Source organism: Mustela nigripes, chromosome 12, assembly GCF_022355385.1.
Source record: "Mustela nigripes isolate SB6536 chromosome 12, MUSNIG.SB6536, whole genome shotgun sequence".
Lineage (NCBI taxonomy): Eukaryota > Metazoa > Chordata > Mammalia > Carnivora > Mustelidae > Mustela > Mustela nigripes.
In genome coordinates this window covers 144,093,428-144,120,810 of record NC_081568.1, presented here as the reverse complement: position 1 = coordinate 144,120,810, position 27,383 = coordinate 144,093,428, and the positions used below count along the sequence as shown (strand labels likewise).

At 41.7% G+C, this 27,383-nt stretch overlaps 1 protein-coding gene across 1 annotated transcript; it reads right to left on the bottom strand.

Annotated features, from left to right (window-relative positions):
• FEM1C (fem-1 homolog C) lies at positions 1 to 26,143 on the bottom strand. Its single transcript, XM_059416105.1, has 3 exons — positions 25,796 to 26,143; positions 24,233 to 24,963; positions 1 to 4,798 (listed from the first exon to the last, which is right to left on the bottom strand). The coding sequence occupies exons 2-3, from the start codon at positions 24,774 to 24,776 to the stop codon at positions 3,489 to 3,491; spliced, it is 1,854 nt and encodes a 617-aa protein (XP_059272088.1). The 5' UTR covers positions 24,777 to 24,963; positions 25,796 to 26,143; the 3' UTR covers positions 1 to 3,488.
• Between the last annotated feature and the right edge of the window lie 1,240 nt (positions 26,144 to 27,383).

Here is a 27,383-nt window from a genome sequence, read left to right as displayed (position 1 = left end):
TTGTATTTGGTGCAAATTTAATTTTATTAGACCTTACAATGAATGTTGTGGTGTATCATTTTCCATTATGTGACAATTTATTGGCTGGCATCTGAATACAGTACTTCTGAAAAATACACAATGGGAAGTGACAAAAGGGAGAAACTAGTTGTTTAGTGATATATGAAGGTGGAAAAAATAAAAAGAAAAAAGAAAAATGAAAAAAGGATGAGGACCAATTAGTTTCTTTAGGATCTAACTCTAAAATGGTTAAAGTTCCAAGCAATAATGCTGCTGTCGCAGTGTCCGAGAAGATGGTTATTATCTCATCTGGCCCCCACAGTTCTGATAACTACAAGGATCGTTTTTCCTCTAAAAGTCAACCTAAGGTTTTAGCTGGGTGACAGGATTTTGAAGAGCGACCTTTTCATATATAATTTAAAGAATTTTCCCAAGTCACAGTAGATGGGGGTCTCTAAAATATTATACAGTAAGGTAGTCACTTTACAAATAAGCACGTAACTTCAAAGTCAGAATGGGCACCAGGTTGATTTTTTGCTGATTTGGGTTTTATGCCCCTGTCAGGTTTACAGGTAAGAAAATGACTCTTTTTAAAAAAAAAAAAAATCTAGAATCCACTTGTCTTTATAAAGTAGACTGGTATCTCAACTGAGCAAAATGACCATTTCTTTTCCAGGAATGATCACGAGGGGAGCATCTAAAATTCAGCAGGCCTCACGAGGCATTTTTACAGAAAGGGAATCAGAACTTAGAAACTCCAGCCAACATCACTCGCTACAGTGTGGTTTAGTTCCACTCACACCAGTGCAAGTAGCTCATTAAGTATTACTCACTTGTGGTTAAAAAAAAGTAACAAACGGACATATCTTTTTCAATTCAGTCAAAAACAATTTTGAGAATACTTTCTGACAAAGGCCTTCACAATGTCTGAGGTCACCTTTTATTAACCAACCTCCTCCAGAATGAAACTGTAGACAACTCTGAGCTATCAAACCACTCGATTTGTCAAGATCTCCTAACAGCATCTGGGGAGATGGCAAACAGAGGAGAGTCGTATCCTAACTGAAATAAGGCATTCCAGTTCTCGAGACTGAAGAACACTTCGAAGCGATCCATCTTTAGCGGTGGAAAAATGCTACGTGAAGAAATCCTGAGTTCCACTAGAGCCGCACGATTTCGGTTCACCCGTTGGATAGTGTGAAGTGTGCAGTACCAAACGAGCACGTGAGCCCTCTTCTCCCCGCCCAAGAAAGGAAGGGGAAATGCCAAATCACTGGAAAATTCCATTGCTCATCTTTTACCCCCAAATTACTGGGATCCACTAGTGTTGATTTACTGCACGTACAGAGTTTCCCTTTAAAGAAAAAAAAAAAAGGTTGCCCATGCATATGTACCAGAGGGTTAGAAGCAAATGATTTCAAAATGTTGATGTCTGCTATTTCTAGAATGTGTGTCTAAATAACAAATGGTTAATATATGTGGCAGCCCAAACGTTCCACCAAATTTGCCTGCGGTAAACACGGGTTTCAAGGCTCTTCATCAAAAGGCTGGAGAGCAACCATGATCAGTTACATCCCATTCACCCTTTTCGACAGTGAAATGCAATTCAGAACCTAGTAAAAACAGGATACCTTAAAAAAAAAAAATTAAACCTCAATTACTTAATCAGAAAGTAAGTCTAATGATTTTTATTTACTACTTTTCATCATGAGTTTTTTTTTTCTTGTTTTTTGTTTTACTGAATAAAGATGAAATAAACCTAAGGCAATTCTTTGCAGTGATGACTCTGTAAAGATCATGACATCAACCCTCAGGATAAAATGCGAGCAAAAACCCAAGTGGATCCAGCTCATTCAACTCACAGGTACACTTGAGTCTGTTTTTTCCTCAAACTAATAAGGAGCTTTTTATTCAGAACAATTTCATTAAGACATTTGCAGGGCAAATGTGCCGTCATACATTTTATCCTGAATAACAATAAAGTGCTGAAGGATAACTACCTGAATCTTCTTTAGTACTTTTCTCTTAATCTCTTCTTGAAAGAGCCCTTTCTGTGGCATTAGCGAAACTGTGTGAAAGGAACCGACAGAACCAAACCAAAAACAAGACAAAACAGAAAACCGTATGGAAAGAAGAGCAGAGCCAAGCTAACTTTCAGGAAGGGGACAGGAAGCACTGCAACCTTTTGTGTTTAACTAGGGTGACGAATAACCAAGACCAAAGTAATCCATGCAAGTTATTTGGAAAGGTATACCGAAGCTGGAAGGACGGATGGACACTGGTACTGACCTTGGATACTACGGCAGTAAATTGCATACGAAAATACCTTAATTATCCTAGATGCCTAGATCGGGCTTGGCAAGCACCGTGCCACTGACATGCTGTAGCTCTTTTTTGTAACTAAAAGTGATCTGCGGTCTGACTGCGGAAGAGTTCAATGTGACTCGTTAAAGCTGCATGATACACTCTGAGGTTAAATTGATGTGAATTCTCTACACCTAATCACATCATCAGCCCGAGCAGGACAACGCCGGCGGCATGAAAGGTGGGTCACTTTGTCAGGAGTCTTCCTTTTACAGCAGGTTATATTAAGACAACAGACCTAAATTCCAACTGGGTTAATGAGTTAGGAGAGATTTGTTTCCCAAATTTAGCACACAATACTTTCAGTGGATTAGAGAGAGAAACCTCAGAAGAAGAAGAAGGAAAAAAACAAACAAACAAAAAAAACAAAAAAAAACCCCACAGAAACAAATAAACAGAAAAGCCTAAGCTCAGGTAGCTGACCTATAGCTCTAAAAACTGTCATGCTACAAAGAGTACTACTTTCAAAACAAGGAACTTTGTAACAAATGTAACAGGTTTTGAGTTGAAGTTGACCAACTGCTGCATAGAAAAATGTGCTAACATACAACAGTCAAGTTTAAGCCGGTGCATAGAGAAGATAAAGCACTTATGGTAATTGCAAATGGTAACAGGTCCATAAAGGGTGTGCAACCTAGCATGGGTCCGTAAGGGGGGGGGGGAAGGATGGTAAGTAGAAATGGGGAGGAAAAAAAATCAAGTGGAAAGAGTGAAGAAGCCTGGACAAGAGAAGGAAGAAGCAGGAAAGGAAAAAAAAAAAAAGACCTTCAATTGTATAAAATTCACAAACCAGTAAAGTATAAAGACACCACTGAAGAACAGTGAATTTTGTCCCGAACACCCAACAGCAAACAGAACCAGAACAGGTAAGCCTTTGGCAGACAATTTAAGAAATTCGAGTAGGACATTCCATTTCTCAATAATTCACAAACAATATATTATATGGTGTATTTATATTAAATACTGGGAAACCAATCCTGGAAAGCTGATGCTTCTAATGCTTTAGCCAATGAGAGCACGAGGTGTCAAGCCAAGTGAATGCTGGTGTTCTCACAACAGTGCTCACTTACGAGGCAACTGTCAGCGATCCGTGCTTTCGACAGTGCGACGAGCCAGGCAGATTATCATCTGTGAAGTGAAACAAAGGTCTCTAGCTTTTCTGGGATATGCCCTTTGTAATATATTCTATGATTCACTATGACGCGAGCAGCAAGACACTGCAGGGTGGTGTGATTGATGGGCTGGATCAAATTTTTCGCGATCTCTTTCTCATCCAGCAAGTCACTAGCAGTCTGCTTGTGCAAGTTTGTGGCATCGAAGTGTGCACCTGATTTAATAAGGAGATTCATGATGTCGGGATGGTTGTTCAGAGCGGCGATGTGCAGGGGGCTGTTGTCATCAGAGTCTCTGACATTTACGTCGGCGCCACACTCGATCAGTATGGCCGTGACCTGCAGAGACGGGAATTTACACACAGGGTAGCGCCCTACGCAGGTCGTGTTCTTGTCCACAGCCAGATGAAGGGGGCTGAAGTTATTCTTCCCCCTCGGATGCAGCTTCAGAAACCTGTAGATAGTCTGCTTTTTGAAGTGGTCCTGTTCTACAGTACAAGGAACTTTCTCTAGCAAGCAAATCAAGTGCAAAATAATGGACAGAGCCTTGTTTAACTGCAATGGGTCAGCTGGACACTGAGTTTGCTTGATAGCTCGCTCTATTTCAAGGACACTTTTGCACAGGATGCCCATAAGATCATCAAACGTAACAGTGGTGCCCAGCAGGCCTTTAGCCCTATCCTGGAGCATAAAGGAGAACAGTTCCGCAAACGACAGCAAGCTGCTGGCGGTCATGGGGCTTAGAGGGTCCAAGTTGTTCTGCTGCATATCCAAAGCATACTTCCAGAGGTTGATGCATCGTTTGAAATTTCCAGAGTCCGCATAGACAGCGCCTCTGTATCTAATGTAATAAGAGGTATCGGGATGAGAGGGACCAAGAATACGTTCTCTGATCAATAGTGCCTGCATTCTCATCTCGTCGGGGTCGGCAATAAGACCTTCTAGCTCTTCCGCACTATTCACTTCCTTGGCATAATCGTAAGCCATTATCAGAGTCTGCGGTACCGGTTTGCTGATGATATTAGTCCTATCGCTGTACCTCATGTTCATGGCCTTTTTCCAGTATTTCAAGGCCCCAAGCAGATCTCTCTTTTTGTCCACAAATGTAGCTCCCAGGAGCTCTAGAGCATTGATCCGTTCTGTCTTGCTGGTCTGTGCATGGTGAGTCAGAAAATCCACAATATTTGTGTGACCGGTGACACTGGCTGAAAGAAGGGGAGTCATTCCATAACCATCCTTTTCCATCTTGGCACAATACATAAGCAGCATCTTCATGATGTCCAAACTTCCAGACTCTGCGCAATCATGCAATGCAGTATTACCTTAAGGAGAGGAAAGAAAGAGATAACAGATTTTGAGGGAGCAGGAGACAATGGAATACATGTATGTAGCTTAGGAACCTCATGAAAAGCAGGCAGCTCCAGGCTGACCTTAACGGGAATTTTTTTTTTTTTTTTTTAAGATTTTATTTATTTATTTGACAGAGAGAGAAAGATCACAAGTAAGTAGAGCAGCAGGCAGAGAGAAAGGAGGAAGCAGGCTACTCGCTGAGCAGGGAGCCTGATGCGGGGCTCAATCCCAGGACCCTGAGATCATCATCTGAGCCTAAGGCAGAGGCTTCTGAGCCACCCAGGGGCCCCTAATAGGACTTAAATTTGAAAACAAATGAGGAAAAAAAAAATGATCCACAGCCCCCAGGACTAGCGTGACACATTGCAAGGTTTAAATAAATACTTATAAAGTTTGTTGAATAAATGACCAAATTAGGCATGAAAAGATGATCAAAGTCACTAATGAAATTCAACTTGAATTCATGTCCTCTTGGGTTTTTTCAGTAGCGTTTGCAAGTGCATATTCTATGACTAAAAAGTGATGAAATGCAACTAACCAGCTAGTCAGCTTTGCAGACTGTCACATAACTTTCTGGGTAAGGGTCCACGTTTATAAGTAATCTCTAGTTTCATTCTAACAGGAGTCAGAAATTGTTTTTTCCATATTTCTGATTGCCAAGTGAACTTCAGCTGCCTTAGTCAAAATTCTCGGTGACAGAGTACTTTTCCTCAGAAAGCTCCCAGGAGAAAAACAAGTCCAGTAAAATGTGAAAAAATATGTGGGTGGTTCAACTGGAAATTTAAAAGGAGCCATCTGAAGTGTCCTTTGTAATGGATAATTTCCCACTGTAATTTAATTTTTTAAACATTCTCTGAAGCCATACTAAATGTTCCAATGCCGTCCAGCTCTTCCCACACGTGGATTCAAATGGACAACAGACACTGGCACATCAGGAAATGCCCGTATGCAACATACCAAGACATTCTGAGCACACAACTATTTTAGCTGCCAAAGTTTCATGCCAAACATCTTACTACTTATCGTAACAAAAATTATCACATAGACCTTTGGTATCACCCTACGGTGTTTACAGAAAATTTCTGCAGTGAGTCACCAGAGGCTGAGTGCAGCAGAGTTCTCGCAGGCTGGCACTGGTGTCTTTAGAAAGAGCTGCCTGCCCGGAGCCAGCCCTCGGTGGACATCAGAGAGCTGGTCTGTTCCAAAAACTTGCCCTCCAGGATAAGGGGAATCACTGTTTGTACAAACAATACAGTTTGTGCTTAATACCTGCTTTCCTCCCAGGGGTATCTCCAGGAAGGGTGCCCACCCTGAGCTCGGAGACTCCTAATGGGTCTCCCCCGGGACAGAAAAAGCCTGCAGATTCCTCTAAGCCACACGGTGCCTTTCCCCTTAGGATCCAGCTCCAGGTCCCTATCATACCACGATTCCCATGACCAGCTGACTCACCTCCAGAGACAGAGAAGGCCTCAGGGGACTAGAAAGTAGCTGAAACCTGACCACTTCCCATAACAAATTTGTGACTGAAATTTCAAAGAGCCAGTTACTGCACCTTGGGACCTGACTCTCCCCTGGGTCATCCTGTGGAGACTTCCACAGCACCTACACAACTATAGCACTACCTGCACACATTTACTCTGACTCAGGATTTCATAGTTCTATAATGGAATGGTGTTGGACAGAACGTTTTAGCCATGCATCTGTAAGCAAGCACTGCAAGAGCCCAGAGCCTCTCCCTACTAACACTAATGTTCATTTGTTCAAAGTAATTTCAAGTAAACACGGCTATTATGAAATGTGTTTTTAAAGCTCTTTTAAATTAAGAATCCCTTTTCCTCTAAGAGACAATATAAGAGAAACAGGAGGTTTAGATGGCATTCTGCTCTGTACAATCACATAAAATCAAGAGTAAGAATGCAAGAGAAGCCAGTTTTTTAAAACTACTGTATTAGAATACACCAAACACTGAAAAAAAAAGAAACGGTTTCTCTTAAGATAAAAAAAACCTACAGAATAGTTTCATATCTAGTAATGGCAGAAGCGGTATGATCACCCTCCCCGGTAATAACTTAAAAAGCTGAAAATTTTATTTTGAAAAATCTGTTTGTCAGCATGTAAAGAGCTAAAAGGAAGACAACATACAGAAGAAGAAAGAAAATCAGAGAAGTCCAGAACTAAGGGAAGCTTCCTCCAATGGCCTCTTCTGATTCTGGAACCAGCAGCTAAAACACTGAGTGGAGCTTTTGACAGGTAGGCAGGGCCAGAGGAGAAAACTAGAGTCCAGAACCCACTAAAATGGGAACTTTGAAACCCCCCATATACTTTGAGTTAGAGCTCTGAAGAACTGCACCCTAGTCCTTAAAGACAAATTACAAACCAGCTATTGGAGGGACCAAAACCCAATTTAAGATCATGTCAATATTGAACTAAAGAAATTCAGGGGGCACCTGGATTGTTCAGTCATTAAGTGTCTGCCTTTCGCTTGGGTCGTGATCCTCGGGTCCTCAGATTGAGCCCCACATTGGGCTCCCTGCTCGTTGGGAGGCCTGCTTCTCCCTCTCTCCCCCCCCCCCCCCCGCTTGTGTTCTCTCTCTCACTGTATCTCTCTCTGCTAAATAAATAAATAAATAATCTTTAAAAAAAAAATAATAATTCAGGATTGCTAGTTGAAAACAGACAAAAGCCAAAAGCAAATACAAATGCTACTTACAGAAAAGATTATCTAGACAATACGTATTTACTAGGGTTCAAATTATTTTTCATATTCTATCTAATGTTTGATACCCAATCAAGGAACCCCAACACAAAATCAAAGGAAGTTAAGAACTGATGGAAAAGCCCAACAGAAGATCCTGATCATACAGTCATCAGACACAGACTTTAAAACAGTAATTATGCTGAGCTAAGTAAGAGATTAAAAAACAATTCTGAGAATTAGGCAGAACACTGGAAACTACAAAAAGGCACAGAATGGATGTTCTAGAACTGAAAACCTCAGTGGGTGGCTTTAAAAGCAGATTACGCACAGCTGAACAGAAAATGAGTGGCTGGAAAAATCCGTCAGATGAAAATATACAGAGAGAAGCATTGAGATGACAGGCTGGCAAAGCAGAGACAGTGAGAGACAGAGGGAACGATGTCAGAGGGCTAATACTTGTAAACCAGAATTCTAGAGGAAGAAAATGGGCTCAGAGCAATACACAAGAGATAAAGTCTGAGAATTTTCTGAAGCTGGTAAAGTATTAACATATAAATTTAATAAGTTTTACACACACCAAGAAAGAGAAATACAATGAAAATCCCCTCAAGGCACACTCCAGCAGAACAGCTCAGCGCTCAGGCAGGCAAAGGGAAAAACTTTACAACCAGAGAACAGGTGGAAATGACCTACACAAGAGAAACAATTTGGCCAGTGGCAAAGTTCTCACCAGGAACAGGAAGCCAGAGGCCAACAGACTTGAAAACACTAAAGGAAAATAACTGCCAACTGAGAATTTTATACCCAGAGCAAGAATCAATGTGAATGAAGTACTGTTTCAGGTAAGAACGAAAAAGAAAACCCAAGGTATTTATTACCAGCCTACCTAGTACTGGCAAAAGGATGAGGATGCACATGGAAGCACAGAGATACCGGCATAAGCATCAACAAGAGGGGTAAATCTTGGAGAAGAAATGACTTCAAAAATTAACAAGCGTCTCATAGGGCTTGAAATACACAGAGAAGTCAAATGCTTGACAGCAAGAGCATCAAGGTAAGGAGGGCAATTGGAATTAAAGAAGGAAACTCAGAAATTTATGTTATTCCTTTGGTAATTCAAAGTAGTACAGTAACCACTCAAATAACAGAGGATATGCATCTCATCACTACATACCCTCTAATACAGAGAAAAAAATGAAATAAGAAAAAAAAATTCAAAGGCAGACAAAAAAAAAAAATCAGAGACAAAGAACACAAACCAGGTAGGACAAATAAAAATCAGAAAGTCAGAGATTAAAACCCAAACAGATCAGTAATTACATCAAATGCAAGCAAACTAAATGCTTCCTAAAAAGACACAAATTCTAAGACTGAAAATAGAAATATGCACAACTGCTTAGAGGAGATAAAACCTTCAACACAGGGATAGAAAAAGGCTGAAGTGAACAAAATAGAAAAAAATTATACCTTATTAGATCCTATGCAGAAGTGAACCATAAATAAGAAAGCTGTCTGATACAAGGAGACGTTAAGGCAAAAGGCATGGTTAGAGATATAGGGAAACATTTTACAAGGATATAAATAAAATACAAAACAATATAAAGATACAGTATTTCCAAATTCGTTTTTACCTAAAACACAGGTTTGAATTATGCAGAGCAAGAATCAACAGAACAATGAGGAGAATGAGGCAAACCCACCATTACCAGACACTTGAGCACACATTTCTCAGTAGCAAAGAACAAAACCAATACCGGTAGAGAAGATGTGAAACCATGAACAAACTTGATTTAACTGAGGTATATAAAGGAACACTGGACTCAACACCTGTGGAATGCCATTTTCTTTCTAGGATATATGAAAGAACAGACACAGGGACCACATTCTGGCCACAAAGTGAAACGCACAGAAACGGCAAAAGACTGATAGTACTGATTCTCTTCTAGGTCCACAATGCAAGGTAGAAAACACACATACCCCAACAGCAGCAACAACAAAACACTAGAAAAATCTCCACAGATTTGAAAATTAAATACATACTGCTAAATAACCTATGGGTCAAAGAAGAAACCCAATGGAAAAAGAGAAAATGTTTGTAACCAGATGAAAATGAAAACCTTAAGTAACAAATCCTGTGTGACGTGGCTCAACCTGTGCTTCAACGTGCACCCTAGAGAAGAAAGGCTTTAAAAAGCCCTTTAAAAAGATGGCTCAGTTTCCATCTCAAGATACTAAAGGAGAAAAACATTAAATTAAACCCAGAGAAAGTTGAAGCAAATCATAAAAGCAAACATAATGGAGAGGAAAAAAGTATCCATATGTTAGCACAGCATTTTTTCTCTTTTCCTGAGTCTTACGTATCAGCAGTTGCCCCCTCGTTATCTTATATTCGTAACTAGGCAAAGCAGAGAAAATACTTATACAAATAGAAAGCAGGGAAGTTGGCAGTAAAACAGAAACCCCTGTCTCCCAATCATCAATGTAGTGTACTGTGCATTCCTGGGGTCATATTTTAAATGCTAGTCATACTAGAATCTGATGAGTAAGTTCTACCTAATAGAAGGCAAACCTCATAATGGAACTCCCCCATCACGTGCCTTTCCAACTCAACTGCTTCCATGCTTCCTCTAAAGATACAACTGAAAACCTTTAAGATGGCTTTCAAAATTCTACAACACTGCTTTTCAAAGCATTATCCCTGTAAGGCAGGAGGGCGATGAGGAAGAAAGCCAGAGCTTCAGAAAATGTTATATGAGTAAAGCTTAATCTCAGTTACTGGGAACACACACAAGTACACTATCGGAAATGGATTTGAGAAGACTGAGATCTTATTTGCCTACCCTACCTGCCCAGCCTCATGTCTCATCGTGCCCAAAGTGAATGCTGCACTGTGAATCTCTCCAGGAGCTGGCCAACTTTTTCTATGAAGGGCTCGATGGTATTTTAGGAGGCTGTAATGTCCCTGCTGTAACCACTCAGCCCATCCGTGGCCAGGAGTATCCATTGGCAATACATCCAATTAATGGAGATGGCCTTGTTCGAACAAAATTTGACTTATGGACACTGAAATAGGGCCTCCAGGGCATATTCATGTGTCATAAAGTATTCATCTTCATTAATTTTTTTTCCCCAGCCATTAAAATACAAAACATCTTAGCAGTCAGGCAGAACAAGAACAGGAGGTGGGCAGGCTTTGGCCCCTGGGCCCTAGTGGGCCAACACCTTCTCGGAGACATCGTTAATACCTGCCAATCACACAGCTGAGACCCTACTTACACTTCCTGTTACTCCATCCTAAGTGTCCCTCCCAGCACTGGAGACAGGCCTGCTCACTTCCACCTCCACGCCTCTGCTCTTCGTTTTTCTGCACTCTTCTTGTTTTTCTGTAACTTTCTTCTTCACCATTTTAACTTCTTGTCCTTCAAGTTTCAAAAGCAACTTCCACGGCCTCAAGACACTTCATTGTTTATAGCACACCAACTTGCATTTTGAGGATGCCTAGTGAATAAATGTGTCACTCATTCTGGTAGTTATTCCTAATACATGAACTATGATGATATTATATAATACCTTATAACAGTACAATGTTACTGCCACACACATCAGTTTTCTTGCCTAAATTGGTCTTCTAGTCCGAAAGTCCACAGATCCTATATAGTTTGTCCTTCATACCCCAACTAGCAGTTACCATACTACTAAGGCTAAGGCAAGAGTCTTAAATTTTTAATACTTCATTATCACAAAGTGATTCAAACTTAGCTTCTGAAAATAAAATAAGTTTAAAAAGTAAAGTCTTAGGAGAGAGATCATAACTACTCTAACAAGCATATGACCATCACACTTTCACACCCTCAAAGCCTGAAAAAAGTTTCTGAATACAAGTATAGTGATCTGAAAGGGCACATGCACCTAAATGTTTATAGCAGCAAGATCCACAATAGCCAAACTAGATGCCCATCAACAGATGAATGGATAAAGATGTGGCATATATATATGCACGTGCACACACACACAGTGGAATACTATGCAGCCATCAAAAACCCCACGAAATCTTGCCATTTGCAATGACATGGATGAAACTAGAGGGTATTATGCTTAGCAAAATAAGTCAATCAGAGAAACACAATTATCATATGATCTCTGATATGAGGAATTTGAGAGGCAAGGTAAGGGGTCATGAGAGTAAGGAGGGAAAAACGCAACAAGATGGATCAGGGAGGGAGACAAACCGTTAAGAGACTCTTAATCGCAGGAAAAAATTGAGGGTTGCTGGAGGGAGGGGGAGGAGGGAGAGGGTGGTTGGGTTATGGACACTGAGGAGGGTACGTGCTATGGTGAGTGCTGTGAACTGTGTAAGCCTGATGATTCACAGACCTGTACCCCTGGGGCTAATAATACATTATGTCAATAAAAATAAATAAAGTTTAGAAAAGAGAACCTTCAGAAACAAGCGAAAAAAAGTTTATGAAAATGAAATGAAAAGTTTAATTTTAAAGCAACTATAACTTTTGTCTCAGGTCCAAGTCTCTCTATAGAGATGTTTTGATAAAGTTACAATCAGTCCACAGATGACTGTCACCTGCTTTTTTCCCACATCTTGGTCATTTTCTCCTGTTAAGTGACAAGTACATAGTCTCCATGAACTTCACAGATACTATGTCATCATTCTTAATGGCTTTATGGTAGAAGTTCAAGTAAGGAGGCATGGCCAAGTTCACATGAACACTCCCCTGGCCAATGGACATCTGCGCTGCTTCAGAATTTTCACTACTAAAATGAATGCTTAAAAACCTTAATGACAGATAATAGGTGATTGCCAGGGGGTGGATTCAGGAAAAGGGGCTGACTGCAAAGAGGCATGAAGGAACTTTCTGCTCCATCTTTGTTGCACTGGTGGATAAACTACAGTATATGTTTATCAAAACTTACACAACTATATACTAAAAAGGATGGATTCTATTGTGTATAAATTATACTTCAGGGGCGCCTGGGTGGCTCCGCAGGTTAAAGTCTCTGCCTTCGGCTCAGGTCATGATCCCAGGATCCTATCGGCTCTCTCTGCTCAGCAGAGAGCCTGCTTCTCCCTCTCTCTCTGCCTACTTGTGATCTCTGTCAAATAAATAAATAAAATCTTTAAAAAGAAAATTATACTTCAATAACTAAATGACAAAAAAATTAATGCCTAATTTAGAATAAAATCACAAGTGTATGACAGCACAAGATACATCTCCAAATCATTCCAAAGGAATCAGGCAATCTTTTAAAAAATCCACTTTTACAGTATTCTTTCTGGCACTAGAGTTAATTTTGAATTTTAATTTATATTACTTCTGTACCTAGGTATATAGGACATTTTTCCATGTCTGTTTACAAACTTTTTTTTTTTATGACAAGTCTATTTACGTTCCAGTTTCTGGAGTTATTAGTCTGCTATATTTGCTCTATTAACTATTTCACTCAAGAGGGCTATGCTTTCAGGAGGAAATGCGAGTTCTCGTGAAAAAATGTAAAAAGATGAATTTAAAAATCAAGTTACTATGTTCTTGTGACCAGTCTGTGCTAAGTTACATGCCAAAGACCAATAAAATCATATTTATTTTTGCTAGGTAACATCAGTGATTTAGAATTTTGGTGCATATTACCATATGTCAAATACTACTGAATATTCAACTCAAGCATTTTTCCTCAGTTATGTGCCTCTATGTTTCCACAATATGAAGGAAGATTCAGTAGCTCTACCTCATAATGTCTTAATTTTGTATCCTCAGAGTGAGAAAGATAATTAAAAAACTGAACTCATGGGGCGCCTGGGTGGCTCCGTGGGTTAAGCCACTGCCTTCGGCTCAGGTCATGATCTCAGGGATCTGGGATCGAGTCCCACATCGGGCTCTTTGCTCGGCAGGGAGCCTGCTTCCCTCTCTCTCTCTGCCTGCCTCTCCATCTACTTGTGATCTCTCTCTATCAAATAAATAAAATAAAATCTTTAAAAAAAAAAAAACTGAACTCATAAACTTCAAAAACAAATACTACCAGGCGTCTTAGATGAAATTAAGGCTATTTAGCACTGAAATTTAATTAATCCCTTAAAAAAAGAAAGAAAATAAACACTATCTTATACAATTCTCAGCATCTGACTCAGAACATGTTCATTTGGAGAAAAAATAAAATTTCTGACACTGAATTCATTATGGAAAATTCTCATGATTTCTCAAAAGACATGCTTGTTAAATGGACATGTCTTAAAAAACCAAGCTAATGGTTCATGAAGTGTTAATTCTGTTAAAGTACTTACACAGAAAGTTAAAATCATAAGATCTAAATATACTAATTTCAACTACGTAACTTAACCTTGAAATAGTGCTAAGAAAATCTGGAAGAATAAAAAGTAGCCATATTCACGGAGATGCTTCTGGGATGGATACTAAAGGAAGGAAATGACACAAGTGCTCATGGTTACCAGAGGGAGGTGGGTGGGGGATGGGGAAACAGGTGACAGGGATTGAGGCATGCATTTGTGATGAGCACCAGGTGATGGATGAAAGTTCTGAATCACTAATATTATACTGTATGTTTATACTGGAATTAAAATACTTAGTAAAACAACAAACCAACAAAAAACATGGTAGTATCTCTCTGAAAGCGCCAATCTCAGTTGCTGTTAATTCTAAAGAGACTTGTAATCTTTTGACAGCAGCCACATAACAGACAGGGATTCATGCAGGTGCCTAACAAGGGAATCAAGATTTTCCTAAAATAAGTAATCCAAAAACACACCAGGATTTTGAGTAATAACTAGTTGGAGCCCTAAGAGTTCCATTGCTCCAAACCAAATGTTTGGGTTTGACTAAATAGTAAGTAAATGATTGTTTGCATAACATTGTTACCAATCGACTAACTACTTAAATCCTATGAGAATTTCAACACATAATTTATAAATATCTCAATTTGGGTAAGATTACTTAGATACTCCAGGATCAGAATTAAGTCAGTTTCTAAGCCTCTCCCAATTTCTATTTTTAATGATACAAAAATGTTCTCACAAGGGCTGTAAAATGTTTTACAAATACAAAATGTCTATTATAATTTAAACTGCTTTTTCTAGAAATATCATTTCAACAGATTCAGCTACCTCGTAAAGTCCTCACACAGTTCAAGTTTTGTGTGTATGTGTTTTAGTTAAATACAGTTGTGCTTCTCAAACTTTAATGTACACAATCACCTGAGGATCACAGTAAAATGTGGATTCTGACTCAACCAATCTACGTTGGGTCCAAGGGACGCCTGTGCTGCTGGTCTTTGTTACCCGGAGCACTAGGAAATAGATGAGGAATATCTAACAGCTATATCATGTAATACGAAAATAAGGTTAAAGAAAGGTTAGGTCACAGCCTGTTTTACACCACACAGAAAATGAAACTTCACCATTCCTTTTTATGCTAAATGAGAACATCAGATGCCAGAGCATGAAAAGGGTGTGCTGTACAACTAGATTCCACAGTTTGACCCACAGAAACGTTCCGTTCCTATCTAGGTAGTAAAGGGTAGCAATAAACCCTGCAGTGTTTTCTTAACAATTTTCTTGTTTAAGTCAAATCTAAGTGAGCTACAGTTGCATATTTCAAAAAAAATCGGCTTGTAAAATAAAATCCAAGTTGTTGTAACCAATACCTTCAAAAGAGCAGGGAAAAAAAACCAATGTAAACTGGTACAACCACTGGGGAAAACAGTATGGAGGTTCCTCAGAAAGTTAAAAATAGAAATACCACACAACCCAGTAATTCCACTTCTGAGTATTTATTTACCCAAAGAAAACAAAAACACTACCTCAAAAAGATACATGCACCCCTATGTTTATGGCAGCATTATTTACAACAGACAACACAGGGAAACAACCTAATAGTCTGCTGACAGATAAAGAGATAAAGAAAATGTGGTGTATATATATACAATGGATTAATATTCAAACATAAAAAGAATGAAATCTTGCCATTTGAGACAAATGGATGGGCCATAAGGTATCTGGTAAGTGAAATAAGTCAGTCAAGCAAAAAACAAATATAGAGGTTTCGCCTGTAAAAAAACAAAACCAAACAAACAAATCAAAACAGAAACTCATAAATACAAAGAATTGGTGGTTTCCAGAGGGAGGGTGTGAGGGAGGATGGGTGAAATAGGCGAGGGGGATTAATAAGTAAAAACTTCCAGCTATAAGAGAAGTCATGAGGATGAAAAGTACAGCAGTACAGCAGAGGGAATATAGCCAATAACTCTGTAATAACATGGTATGGTGACAGATGGTAACTACGCTCACTATGGTGAACACTGCATATGTTTAACTCAAATTACTATGTTGTATACCTGAAACTAATACAATATTGTATGTCAACTATACTTCGATAAAAAGGAAGGAAGGAAAAGAAATGGGAGAAACATTTCATAATTATGTCAGGTTTTACCAAAAAAATTAAGTTGGTGACCAGTACCCATTTCACTCATTCCTCTTCTTTTGACTGGTGTATCTGACACTCTGTTACTCTTAACTTCCCTCGTTTTCTTAAAAAAATTAAATTTACTAAAAAAAAAAAATAAAGTGAAAAAACAATCTATGGATTGGGGAAAATACCTACCAATCATGTATCTGATAAAGGACTTGTAGTCAGAATATATAAATAACTCCTACAACTCAGTAATAAAACAATAACCCAATTTTAAAGATTTTATTTTTATTTATTTGAAAGACAGAGATCACAAGTAGGCAGAGAGGCAGTCAGAGAGAGGGGGAAGGCAGGCTCTCCGCTGAGCAGAGAGCCTGATGCAGGGCTCAATCCCAGGACCCTGAGATCATGATCTGAGCTGAAGGCAGAGGCTTAACCCACTGAGCCACCTAGGCGCCCCAATAACCCAATTTTAAAGCATGCAATCAACAAGAAGACACTTCTCCAGAGAAGATAAACAAATGGCCAATAAACACATGAAGAGATGCTGAACATCAGAACCCTGAAGAAACACAAACCAAAACCACAATGATACCACTTCACACCCACTACGACGGCTATTCCCAGAGAAGAGTAATAACCCATGTTTGTGAGGGTGTGGAAAAACTGGGACACTTGTCACACTGTTGACAGGAATGTGAAATGGCACCGCCGAGCTGTTCCTTAGAAGGTTACACAGAGAGTTGCATGTCACCCAGCAATTCCACTCCTCCATGTACGCCCAAGAGAAATGAAAACTTACAACCACCCAAGAACTTGCACATGAATATTTGTATCAGCCTTATTCCCATGAGCCAAAAAGTAGAACCAATCCAAATGCCTGTTAACTGATAAATGTGGTCTATCTACACAAGAGCTTATACAATAAAAAGACTAAAGCAATAAAAAGAAATCAAGTACTGACACATGCTACAAAATGGGTGAGCTCCGAGAACATCATACTAAGGGAAAGAAGCACACCACGAACCACATACTGTGCTTCCATTTACACGAAATGTCCACCACAGGCAAATGCAGAGGGACAGAAAGATTAGTGGTTGCCAGAGGTTACTTCAGTCGCGGTGGGGGAGGTGGGGGAAATGAGAGTATGTATTACTGGATATAGGTTTTGTGGGGAAGGGGTGATAAAAAGGTGGCTGAGGAAATGGCCACACAACCCTGTGAATACACACTGATTTGAACACTTTAACGGGTGAAGGGTATGTGAATTGTGTCTCAAAGCTGTTTTAAAATCAACGTACCTGGGGGCGCCTGGGTGGCTCAGTGGGTTGAGCCTCTGCCTTCGGCTCGGGTCGTGATCCCAGGGTGCTAGGATCGAGCCCCACATCGGGCTCTCTGCTCAAAGGGGAGCCTATTTCCTCCTCTCTCTGCCTACCTCTCTGCCTACTTGTGATCTCTCTGTCTGTCCAATAAATTAAAAAAAAAAAATCAACATACCTGTGTCTCTGGTAAAAGTGCAAGTTTTGACCTTTAGAAGCAACCACTAAAGGGTCTCTTACTGTAACTGACTTGCTGGAAATGCATAAAAAGAATTCTCACCTCTCCTTTTTAGCCTACTGTGCTTGCCATCCATTCTTCTTCAACTCTAGCTGGGACTTCTAAGAGGCCACTTCTAAAGATGGGGAGGGGCCTGCGATTCAACTACAGAAAAATCCTGATCCCAAGCATTTTACTCCTGGAATAACTAAATGGTGCATGTTAAGGGAAGAAGTGGGAAAGGGGAGAGAGAAACACTTCGGATATCTAAGGAGCACTAGAAGGCTCCTCCACTTAGGGTATATTTTAACACCAGAGACACTCAAGGACAGGAGTTCAAAGAAAACGGAATCAGAACAGAACCGAATACGAACTGTGCCACGGTAACCACGTGCCTTCCCTTCATTCATTCTCTGTGTAAGGCAGTGAGCTGGGAGCATATGGCAATTTAACAGCTGAGGCCCTTGACACTCATAACAAAGTTAAAGGCTAAAAACATCTGCATCCAGAGGTAAGCTGAATTCTTATGACTTGAAGAAATCAGAAAGCGCCTGGAAGATGGGTCTTGACATCTAGTGGAATTTTAAGGCCAAGAGGAACTGAACTAAGGGATCCGGACTACAGCAACCAATATTTAGTGTAATTGGGTGAAAATTACAAAATGTCAAAGCATCAACATTGTAATTCAGGCTTCATTAAAACTCCCTTTCTGGCCATTCTTCCCCAAGCGTGGGGGACAAAGGCAAGACACACGTTTCTGGCAGATTTGCCCTCATGTGACTTCTTTACCTGGGCCTTTCCTCACCTCCAGCTTCCACCACGTACATTCCTAATGACTCAATAGCATTAGCCTCCAGAATGCCAAGGACTTCCTGAACTGCCTTTTACTGAAAACTTGTTTTAAGAAACAACTGTAATCTACGAAAATCTGATAAAGATGTACTCGGTGAGGGAACGACTTGTCCCCAACGGTAAGTGAAACACACTTCGAGCAGCTGAAAGGGCAGGAGGGCTCAGGAACTACTTACTTTCTCCAACTCCAGCTCACTTGTGAGGATTCACAGCTCCAAATCCAATCTCCAGGCCGAGTGGGACATGGAGGGTAATTCCCCACTGCACCCAGTCTACACACCTTCTCTTCTACCCTGGGGACACGGAGAAGTATGGCAGGGGAGACAGAAAAGACGAACGTGCACATCTTGGAGGGACAACCTGATGCCTGTAAGTCATTTAAACATTATTATCAAAACGAAACACACACAGGCCACAGAAGAGAAGGAAGTTTTAAGGCCCTCTCCCTAATTGTTCTCTGAAAGTAACTGTGTGGAGGCTGACCAGCAGCCGAGAACACTGGAAAGTCAAGAAAGAATGGACAACTTCTGCCTCCAACACGCAGAGAGTCCTCAAGTAGAGTGAAGCCTACCAATGGGACAAAGGTCATTTTCTTTGTCCCTAATCTTTTTTTTTTCTTTGTCCCTAATTGGGGACAACCGTTCTTAATTTAGAGGGGAGATTTTTCTTACTTGAGATTCCTCTGCACTTACAGTGCATTAAAAAAATAGTAGTAATAATAGGATTTCTTTTCACATTTTCTTGACTGAAATACATCCATACCCTAAAATGCCTGTAATATGGGAGACAACTAATATAACATGCCTGTGGTTTGCTTTAAACGACTGCAGAAAACAAAAGGAAAGGAGAGAGAAATGTATTTTTTAAATATGTTTAAAATTTTTAGAAACAAAGTTTTAAAAAACTTTGGCAAATGCGGATAACTACTAAAGCAAGGTGATAAGTTCATAGTGGTTCCAGTCATATTCTTCTCTCCAGTTATGCAGAAATTAGAAAATTTCTGTAATAAAAAGGCAAATAAACTGCCTGACCTAGCTCTCTCTCAAACCCTTTTAAAGCCAGCTCCACTTATGGGCCTACATGAATTCTCCATTTCTGAAGACCAGTAATGCTCATTTTTCACGATTACGGCCTTAACTTCTTAAACTTCACATCTGCAGGTATGGATTTTATTTCTGGAGTGAAAGAAGAGCAAAACAGTCCTTGCCTTCAAGGAGCTTATAATCCTTCCTCTCTTAAATCCAACCTACTTCATTCAACAAACTCATATACCAAAATCCCACTATGGCCGGACACTCTAACACATGGATACAAACACCAGGTCTCTAGTCTTAAAGAGCTCACAATGTAAAAGAATTAGAATGCAGTTAGGTGGGTTTCCCTACAAAAAAGGAAAGAAAGAAGAAAGAGAGGAAGGAGGAAAGAAAATAAAGATCCCAATTATTTCTCAGCTGAAAACTTCACTAGCTTACCCCCCGCCTAAAGAATCAAACTTCTTTACCTAGAAGTCAATGTCCTTCATAATCTAGCCCTGAGTGCCCTGGGGTCCAAATATGCTGACTTTTCCACTTCCTGGCCCTCCATGCATATTTCTCAATGTGCCTTTCCTTAGACCATTTCCTAAGCCTTTAAAACTGTATCCAGTGCACTCTACAGGTCTGAACCCTGACAATCCTTTCAAGGCCCAGTTCAACATCCCCATAAAGATCACAACCCTAAAATCCATCCCGCACAGGTTCACATTCTTCCTTCAGCAATTAACAAACGTGACGTCCTGTACCTTCTCACAGCCTCCACAATGCTCACCACAGTGCCCTGCCTACAGAAAATGCACAGTGATTGTCTTATTACCAATACCCTAATAACCTCTGGATATTTAAACAGATGAACCCATGCTGGAGGGTAGCCTGTTCTCTAAGGGTCAGTCTTCCCAACCCAAGCCAGAGCAGCTCTTCTGCTGGTCTCTAGTACTCAAATCACTTTCAGCTGCTCAATTCCCAACAGAATCTGGGTGCAAAAACAGAACTGAAGGGCCAAAATCTCTTACCACGGATCCTATTCTGAATCCACCAACAACATTAAAACAAAACGAAACAACAAACCGAGCGGAAGATGACGGTAACCATGATGTGGTGAAATCAATGTGGAAGCTCTGAGATGAGCTTGCTGAATCACTTCTCACTTGGGGTCTACGTTTTTTGTTGTTGTTGTTGTTGTTTTTTTAAGATTTGACAGACAGATCACAAGTAGGCAGAGAGTCAGGCAGAGAGAGAGACGGAAGCAGGCTCCCCCGCTGAGCAGAGAGCCCGATGTGGGGCTTGATCCCCGGATCCTGGGATCATGACCTGAGCCGAAGGCAAAAACTTTAACCCACTGCGCCACCCAGGCGACCCTGGGGTCTACGGTTTTAAACAGCAACCCCACTCTCCTGTTTCACAAATCAACCACTGTGCTCAACTGGAGAAGTACTGGTAAACGTCTCCAAGGTTTTCTCCTCTTTGTGAACGCCAGGGGAAAAGAGTGAGAGCAGGGTCCCCTCAAGTACCGAGATGGTTGGGGATAAGGTAATTCCAAAAATCAAACACAAGGAAGCACTGAGGCCACGCTCTGCATACTGTGGCGCAAGGACCTGCGGAGGAGCCTGTCTCTGTGACAAAGCTGTGAGCTGGAGAGCGAGGAAACAAGGACTGGTTATGTGGTCTTACTCAGCTCTGTCTATCCTCAATCTAAGAGCCTGGTACGCTGAGGGACTCAGGAAGTGCTCCCTTAATTAGGGAATGAATTCCACCTTTGGTTAAAACCTGTTCGAAATGCCAACAGCCTGTTAAAAAGTCATGGGGGAAAAAAAGGTTAAATAGTATATTCAAATGCCAACTGCCTGTTAAAAAGTAATGGAATGTAGAAGTCACGTGCAATTAGTATTTAAGCAGACCAAGCAAAATCTACTGGGGTTTTCCTTCTTCACAACCATTTCCAACAGCTGACATATACCATTTCCTAAGAAACGGTTCCATTTCATCCCTCATTTCATCACTCTTTTCTACTTCTTGGATAGAGCAAAATGGGGGGGGGGGCGGGGGGAGATTCCTTTCCTGCTGCCCTATCAGATTGATCCTTCACCAGTGTTCCTGCCTCAGTTTTAACTGGTCCCTGCTTTTTTATTACACATTAACCCATAAAAAAAAAAAATCTGGAGTCAGTGAGAGAGTGATTACCAAAGAATGGAAGCTTCGGGATCAGAATGGGGATGGGTGCATATACATCCTAATCTGCCTCCAATTTAACTAAGTCACTGTTGAAATTAAAAGAGACCATAACAGGTAAAAGCACTGCACACAAAATTATATACATATGTATGTATATACAGACATACACATATGTACGTATCATATATCTGTATGTCCATAAAATTGAGACTATCTGAAAATAATTTTTGAAAACTGTTTTCTCATGTTATGTGTAATTTTTTCGAAAGGCACAAGTACTAGACACTGATGGGGCTGGGGGAGGGGAGGAGGTGGAAAGACTCTAGAATTAGATCGTTTGACCACAACCTCACATACAAGGCTGTATGAGGATGGTGATGAAAGGAACATTCGTCCAAAAAAGCAAAGGTAATCAGTCAAGTTAGATACCACTCAGTTCATTAGGGGGAAAGAGGAGGAGGAAAGGGAAGTAGTACTACTGTTCAGGGAAACAGTACCACTACTCATCTCTTCAACGACCTAAGAGTTTTTAAAACAACTTCACCTAAATATGTAAGTTCGACAATCTGTATGTTATTAGGCTAATGAACGAAAAGCCCAAAACAAAGAAACAAAAAATCCAACAAGCCTCAACAAACGGCCATACCTTTTAATGCTTTCTCTACTAGTAACGATTTCAAAGCATTCCTCATAGTTAACATGGTCATGTAAATAGTAACCGTTCTCTTAAGACTAGCATTCTTTAAAGGAATGAATGTTTAAAACAAACAAAAATGTCACTCAAAGAGATGATCAGGAACAAATGAAAGAATGTCTACGGAAACTCGTTGTCTCCTACTGAAAAGCCAGAAGCAACAGAGAACTCCATTGGGAGAGTATGTGGCTATTGAAATTGGGAGCTAAAATTAATGCCATTAAAGACATTACTGATTAAGCTAAAAAAAAGACTATAGAAGAGCATATAAAATAAAACTACATACATGTATCAGTTTTTCTCTAAGTGGCATTTGGTAAGATTTTTTATGTTTTCTCCAGAAAAAAAAAAAATTACAGAAAATCACAATGAGCCCACATCATTTCATATCAAAACTTTAAAAGAAAAAAAAAAAGATTCTACTAATTTGAGTAAATTCTTCCAATAACTATGTCCTATCCCATAATGATGTACTTGAGCCTCTCTGAAAGGCAATCAGACACCATCACAACAACAACCGGAGTCTTTGAGTCAGCAATCCCATTTATTGGTATCTACCCTACTGCTCTTCTCACCCAAGTGTGCGAAGACACACTTGTGTTCAAGAATATTTACAGAATCACGGCTTACACTGGATATGCCCTAACTTTCCATCAAAAGGGCCTAGATAAATTATGTGGATTCATACAATGAAATACTGTGCAGCCGCTAAACTGAATGAGGCAGCTCTGTGTGCTGGAGTTCAATGCCATCCAAGATAATCTAAGGTTTAAAAAAAAAAAAAAAAAAAAACCGCAACCGAAACTGTATGTATCAACTAACAGAAGGGAAAGGGGGAAGAAAAAGACAAGTCTCTGCACAGACCATCTCCAGGACACACAAAACCCCATAAACAGGGCTTATAAATAGTGGCTGCCAGTGGGTTGGAAGTCTAGAAGTCAGATGGTAAGATTTGTCATTGGGAACGCCGTCAATCAATTTATATTGTTTGAGGTTTTTTGTTTTGTTTTGTTTTGTTTTGTTTTGTTTTTTTACCATATAGGTAGGCTACTTTTTAAGTTTTAATGGATTTTTTTTAATGGGGCAGTGGATTACTTTGCTGTTGTATAAATAAATACGCTGAAGGAAAAAAAAAAAATTTTCCAAGTATCAAAACAGGCGATCAAAACACCTGTTTTTAAAAGTTTCAAAAAAAGTCTCTCAACTATCATTTTGCTGCTTTAGGCTTATTACAATCCCTGAAAATTACACACAACTGTAAACCTGAGCTCTTCTTTTGGACAGAGGTGTTTACACTGTTGCTAGCCAACAAATCCACTTCTGTCTAACCTAGCGCTTGTCTGGCTCTCAGGATTGTAGCAGTTTTTAAAATCTCTTTTCTCTCCTGCTATATTTAATACATGTTCTAATGTGAAAGAATTTTCTATTGGCCACACAATAAATAGAGAATAAGGGAACGGATTTTCTCCTTTTCCACTGGTATTAATCCTTTCAGGTCAGTGTGGCCTGGCCTTCCCCGACAGAGTAACAAACGAAATGCCTAGCTAAGACACATAAGACAATGACTCACTAAATATAGTAGTTTCTACTCCACCAGTGTTCTTAGGGGGGAAAAAAAAATCAAAGCTAAGAAAATACATTACACTGAAGTATATTCTCAGGTGGATTCAGTGCAAGCCTAAGGGCTCTGATCAACTGCCACTAACATGTCCTGTAACTCTGGGGAGCCCTGGAATTGGAAGGGCCTCCAAATCAGAGACAAAAAATGCTCCTTAACATCGTGACCAAGGTCCTTGTACCACACTTGCGCAAAGAATTCTCAAACACGGGAGAAACGACCAACAAGGTTTGCTGGAAGGGACACCTCATCAAAACAGGTCTGTCAATGCTGGCTGACTCAGCAGCCGCTGTTTATAGTTAGGGACCAGACTTCCTGAAAATAATGGCAAACACTTAGAAAGCCAAAACGAAGAAGTTGGACTCACCTTTCACACTTTTTCTATTAACATCTGCCCCCTTTTCAAGCAAATACTGAGCAATCTCTTTGTGTCCTTTGTAGCACGAAATCATCAAGCACGTATGCCCGTGTCGGTTGGACACCTCCAAGTCGGCTTTGTGTTCCACAAGGTACTTCACGATTTCCAGATGGCCATCGAAACAGGCAGCTCGAAGAGGAGTGGAATTGGTTAAAGTTGTGTTGTTGACAGATGCTCCATGGTTTAACAGGGACTGCACCACCTTCAGATGTCCCGCTGCAGAAGCGGCCCACAGCGGGGGAGCCCCCTCGATGGTTTCGCCATCAAAATTGACAGAGCCCCCCACTTCTATGGAGGCACTGCACTGTTCGAGGAGGAACTCCACCATGTCAAGGTGCCCATACCTGGCGGCCATCAGGAGTGGCGTGGCTCCGTTTGTTTTTTCCGAGATCAAGGAGGAAACCTCCTCTTTGGATTTGCTGGCCAACAACTTGGTGAGAAGCCGCAGTTTGCCATCCCGAGCTGCGTTAAACACTGCTGTCTTTAGATCCATTTATGTCCAGTGGAAAGGCTGCGCTTTCTTTATCCCTCAAAGCAAAGCTCCCGCTTAACTCTATCGACACAGGCAAGAGTGACAGGAACCAAAGTTCAACGTCAACCGCTGCACCCCAAACGGATATAAAACCACGGAGAGTCTGTCGCCTTACTGCCTTCCGACATCTGACCACCAGAGCACCAAACTAGAAAAAGGAAAAGGAAGAGGAAAAGTAGCAGGTTCGAATTTTCCAGAGGTGAAGGCAAAAACACTGGGTTTTCTTAATTCTTACTCCCAGGTGGCAGGGGTTGGGGGGGGAGGGTCGTACTTTAGGGACGACTCAAGCCACCCAAACACGCTGGGAAAGAACACAAAAAGGTGCACACCGACCCCAATGTTCTGGGGGCAGGCAGTTTCTCTTCTATATGCGGTAAATTGAACACTCCAGGCAACCGGTTTTCTCGCCTCCTAAGCAGCCAAGCTTTGTTCTAGTTTTTGCTTTGCACACGCCCAGAGAGAGTACAACCGAAAGAGGCAAGAGCCGCGGGTCCAGCAGTGTTTCTCTCTCTCACATCTGCAGAGGAGAGCGAGCCAAGGGCGCCAGGCTCGAGGCCTCGCGGTGGCCAGACTGGGTTTCGCGAAGGAACAAAAAGGTCGGACACACAAACCGCGGCCAGCCGGCGCCAGAGCCCTCGCCCTAAAGGTTCGCTTTCCTTACAAACTACTCGAGGCTCTCAGGAAATCCGGCCGCCTTCTAGAGAACTTCGCCCGCCCCATTTCGATCCGTCCCCGCACCCCCTGCCAGGGACCGCAGGTTCCCCAGACCCCCGGGCCCCCTCCCCCCATAACCTTCACCGCCACCTTCTCCAGACCCGGGCAGCTCCTCCCCGTCCTCCCCGAGCGACCACGACCCCCGCCCGGCCGGCCGCCGAGCCCGGGGCCTCCAGCCCGCCGCCCGCCTTCCGCGGCCCGAGGGCGCCCTCCTTCCCCTTCTCGCCCGGGCCTCCCCGCGGGAAGCCTCAGGCCGCAGCCACTACCTGCCCGGGGGCTGGTCCTCTCCGCCGCCGCCGGCCGCTGGGGCTCGGGCCGCCCCCTTAAATGGAAACCGTTGTCCCCGCCGCCGCCCGGGCCGGCCTGCTCCGCCTGCAGCCGCACAGCTCCTCCATGCCCCGCGCCCCAGAGGAATGAATCCGGCCGCGCCGTTCGCCCCGCCCCGCCACGCCGAGCCGCCTCCCGCCCTCCCCGTCCGCGCGGGCTACAGCAGCTGCAGCGGATGCCGCGGCGGATGGTGTAATGGGCTGCGGGCCGGGGGCCGGGCAAGCCTGAGCGAGGTTTCACATCACTGACGCGGCAGCCGCGCCATTGGGCCGGGGGAGGGCGGCGGCCGCCGCGAGCAACCGCGTAGGGGCGGGGCGGGGCGGCCAGCCCGGCGGAAGACGCTCCGGCGTGAGGCACGCCGGGGGGCGTGGCCCCACGAGGGGGCGGGGCCGTGGGGCCCCATCGCCGCGCGTGTGCCCGGGTCGGTGGAGGTGGTGCGGACGGGTCGCGGGCTTCTCCGCTCGGGTTTCCCCGCGCCTGTTTCTCGGGAGGCTGGTTGGCGGGACCTTCGGCTCCCACGGCCAGAACTTCCAGAAGGGTGGCAGTTCCTATTCCTCTCTCACACCCATCAATGCTCTCGGACTACTCTTTCTCTCCTTTGGGTAGAAACACACCGAGCTCTCAGATCTCGGAAAAACAGAAGACCAGAAAAACACTAGAAACAGAAATAGGAGGAAAAAGATCCGTTGGGGAGGCTGCCAGACATGATTTTTTTTTTTTAAGTAAGGATTCTAAAAGGTACAAAGTTTACGAAAAGTGGTAAAATTTCAGAGCAGTGTTAAGTCAGCAAGGTCGAGCTCCTGACAACAGTAAAACCAGCACATGAGTGCAGAGTCTTATCACACAGCAGGAGGAAAACTTATCACATTTATGACGTTAAGATATGGGATGTATGAAACTAGCTTGAAGAAGAGTGTAAGCATGTTGGGAATGACAGCGTAGTGAATCGTGATGAGTAAATAGGGTTTGAAAAACTGATCAAAAATTTAAAAAAAAAAAAAAAAGGGAAAAAAAACTGATCATCAATCTCTTGAACACTTTCTTTTGGGGAACTTAAACTCAAACCCAGTTCCTTGAGTACCACCAGGGGAAAGAGAATATTAGGTTAGACAGATTATCTGACCCCAGCCTCACAAAAGTAATCATTATTTTTGAAGTCAGACATTTCTCTCTCTCTCTCTTTCTCTCTCACACACACACAGAGAGAAAATCACAGCTTCATTTTTGCTTACTGACTCACAGTGTTGTTGATAAATTTATGTACTTTTGTAATTGATGTAGTTGGGTTGTAGTTGTAGTTATAGTTGTAGATGATGTAGTTCAGTGCATAACTGAAATCATACAACTACATATTTTGCTTTTTCCCCTTACCATACTCTAAAGATTTCTTATGTTTTTACAGTCTTAATAATCATTTTTTATTTAGGTAGTCAGTACACAGGCTCCACATTGGTACCCCAAAATTCAGGTTACTAGCATTGAAAAGAAAATATAGAAGAACAGAATATAAAGGATCAGGGCAGCCTT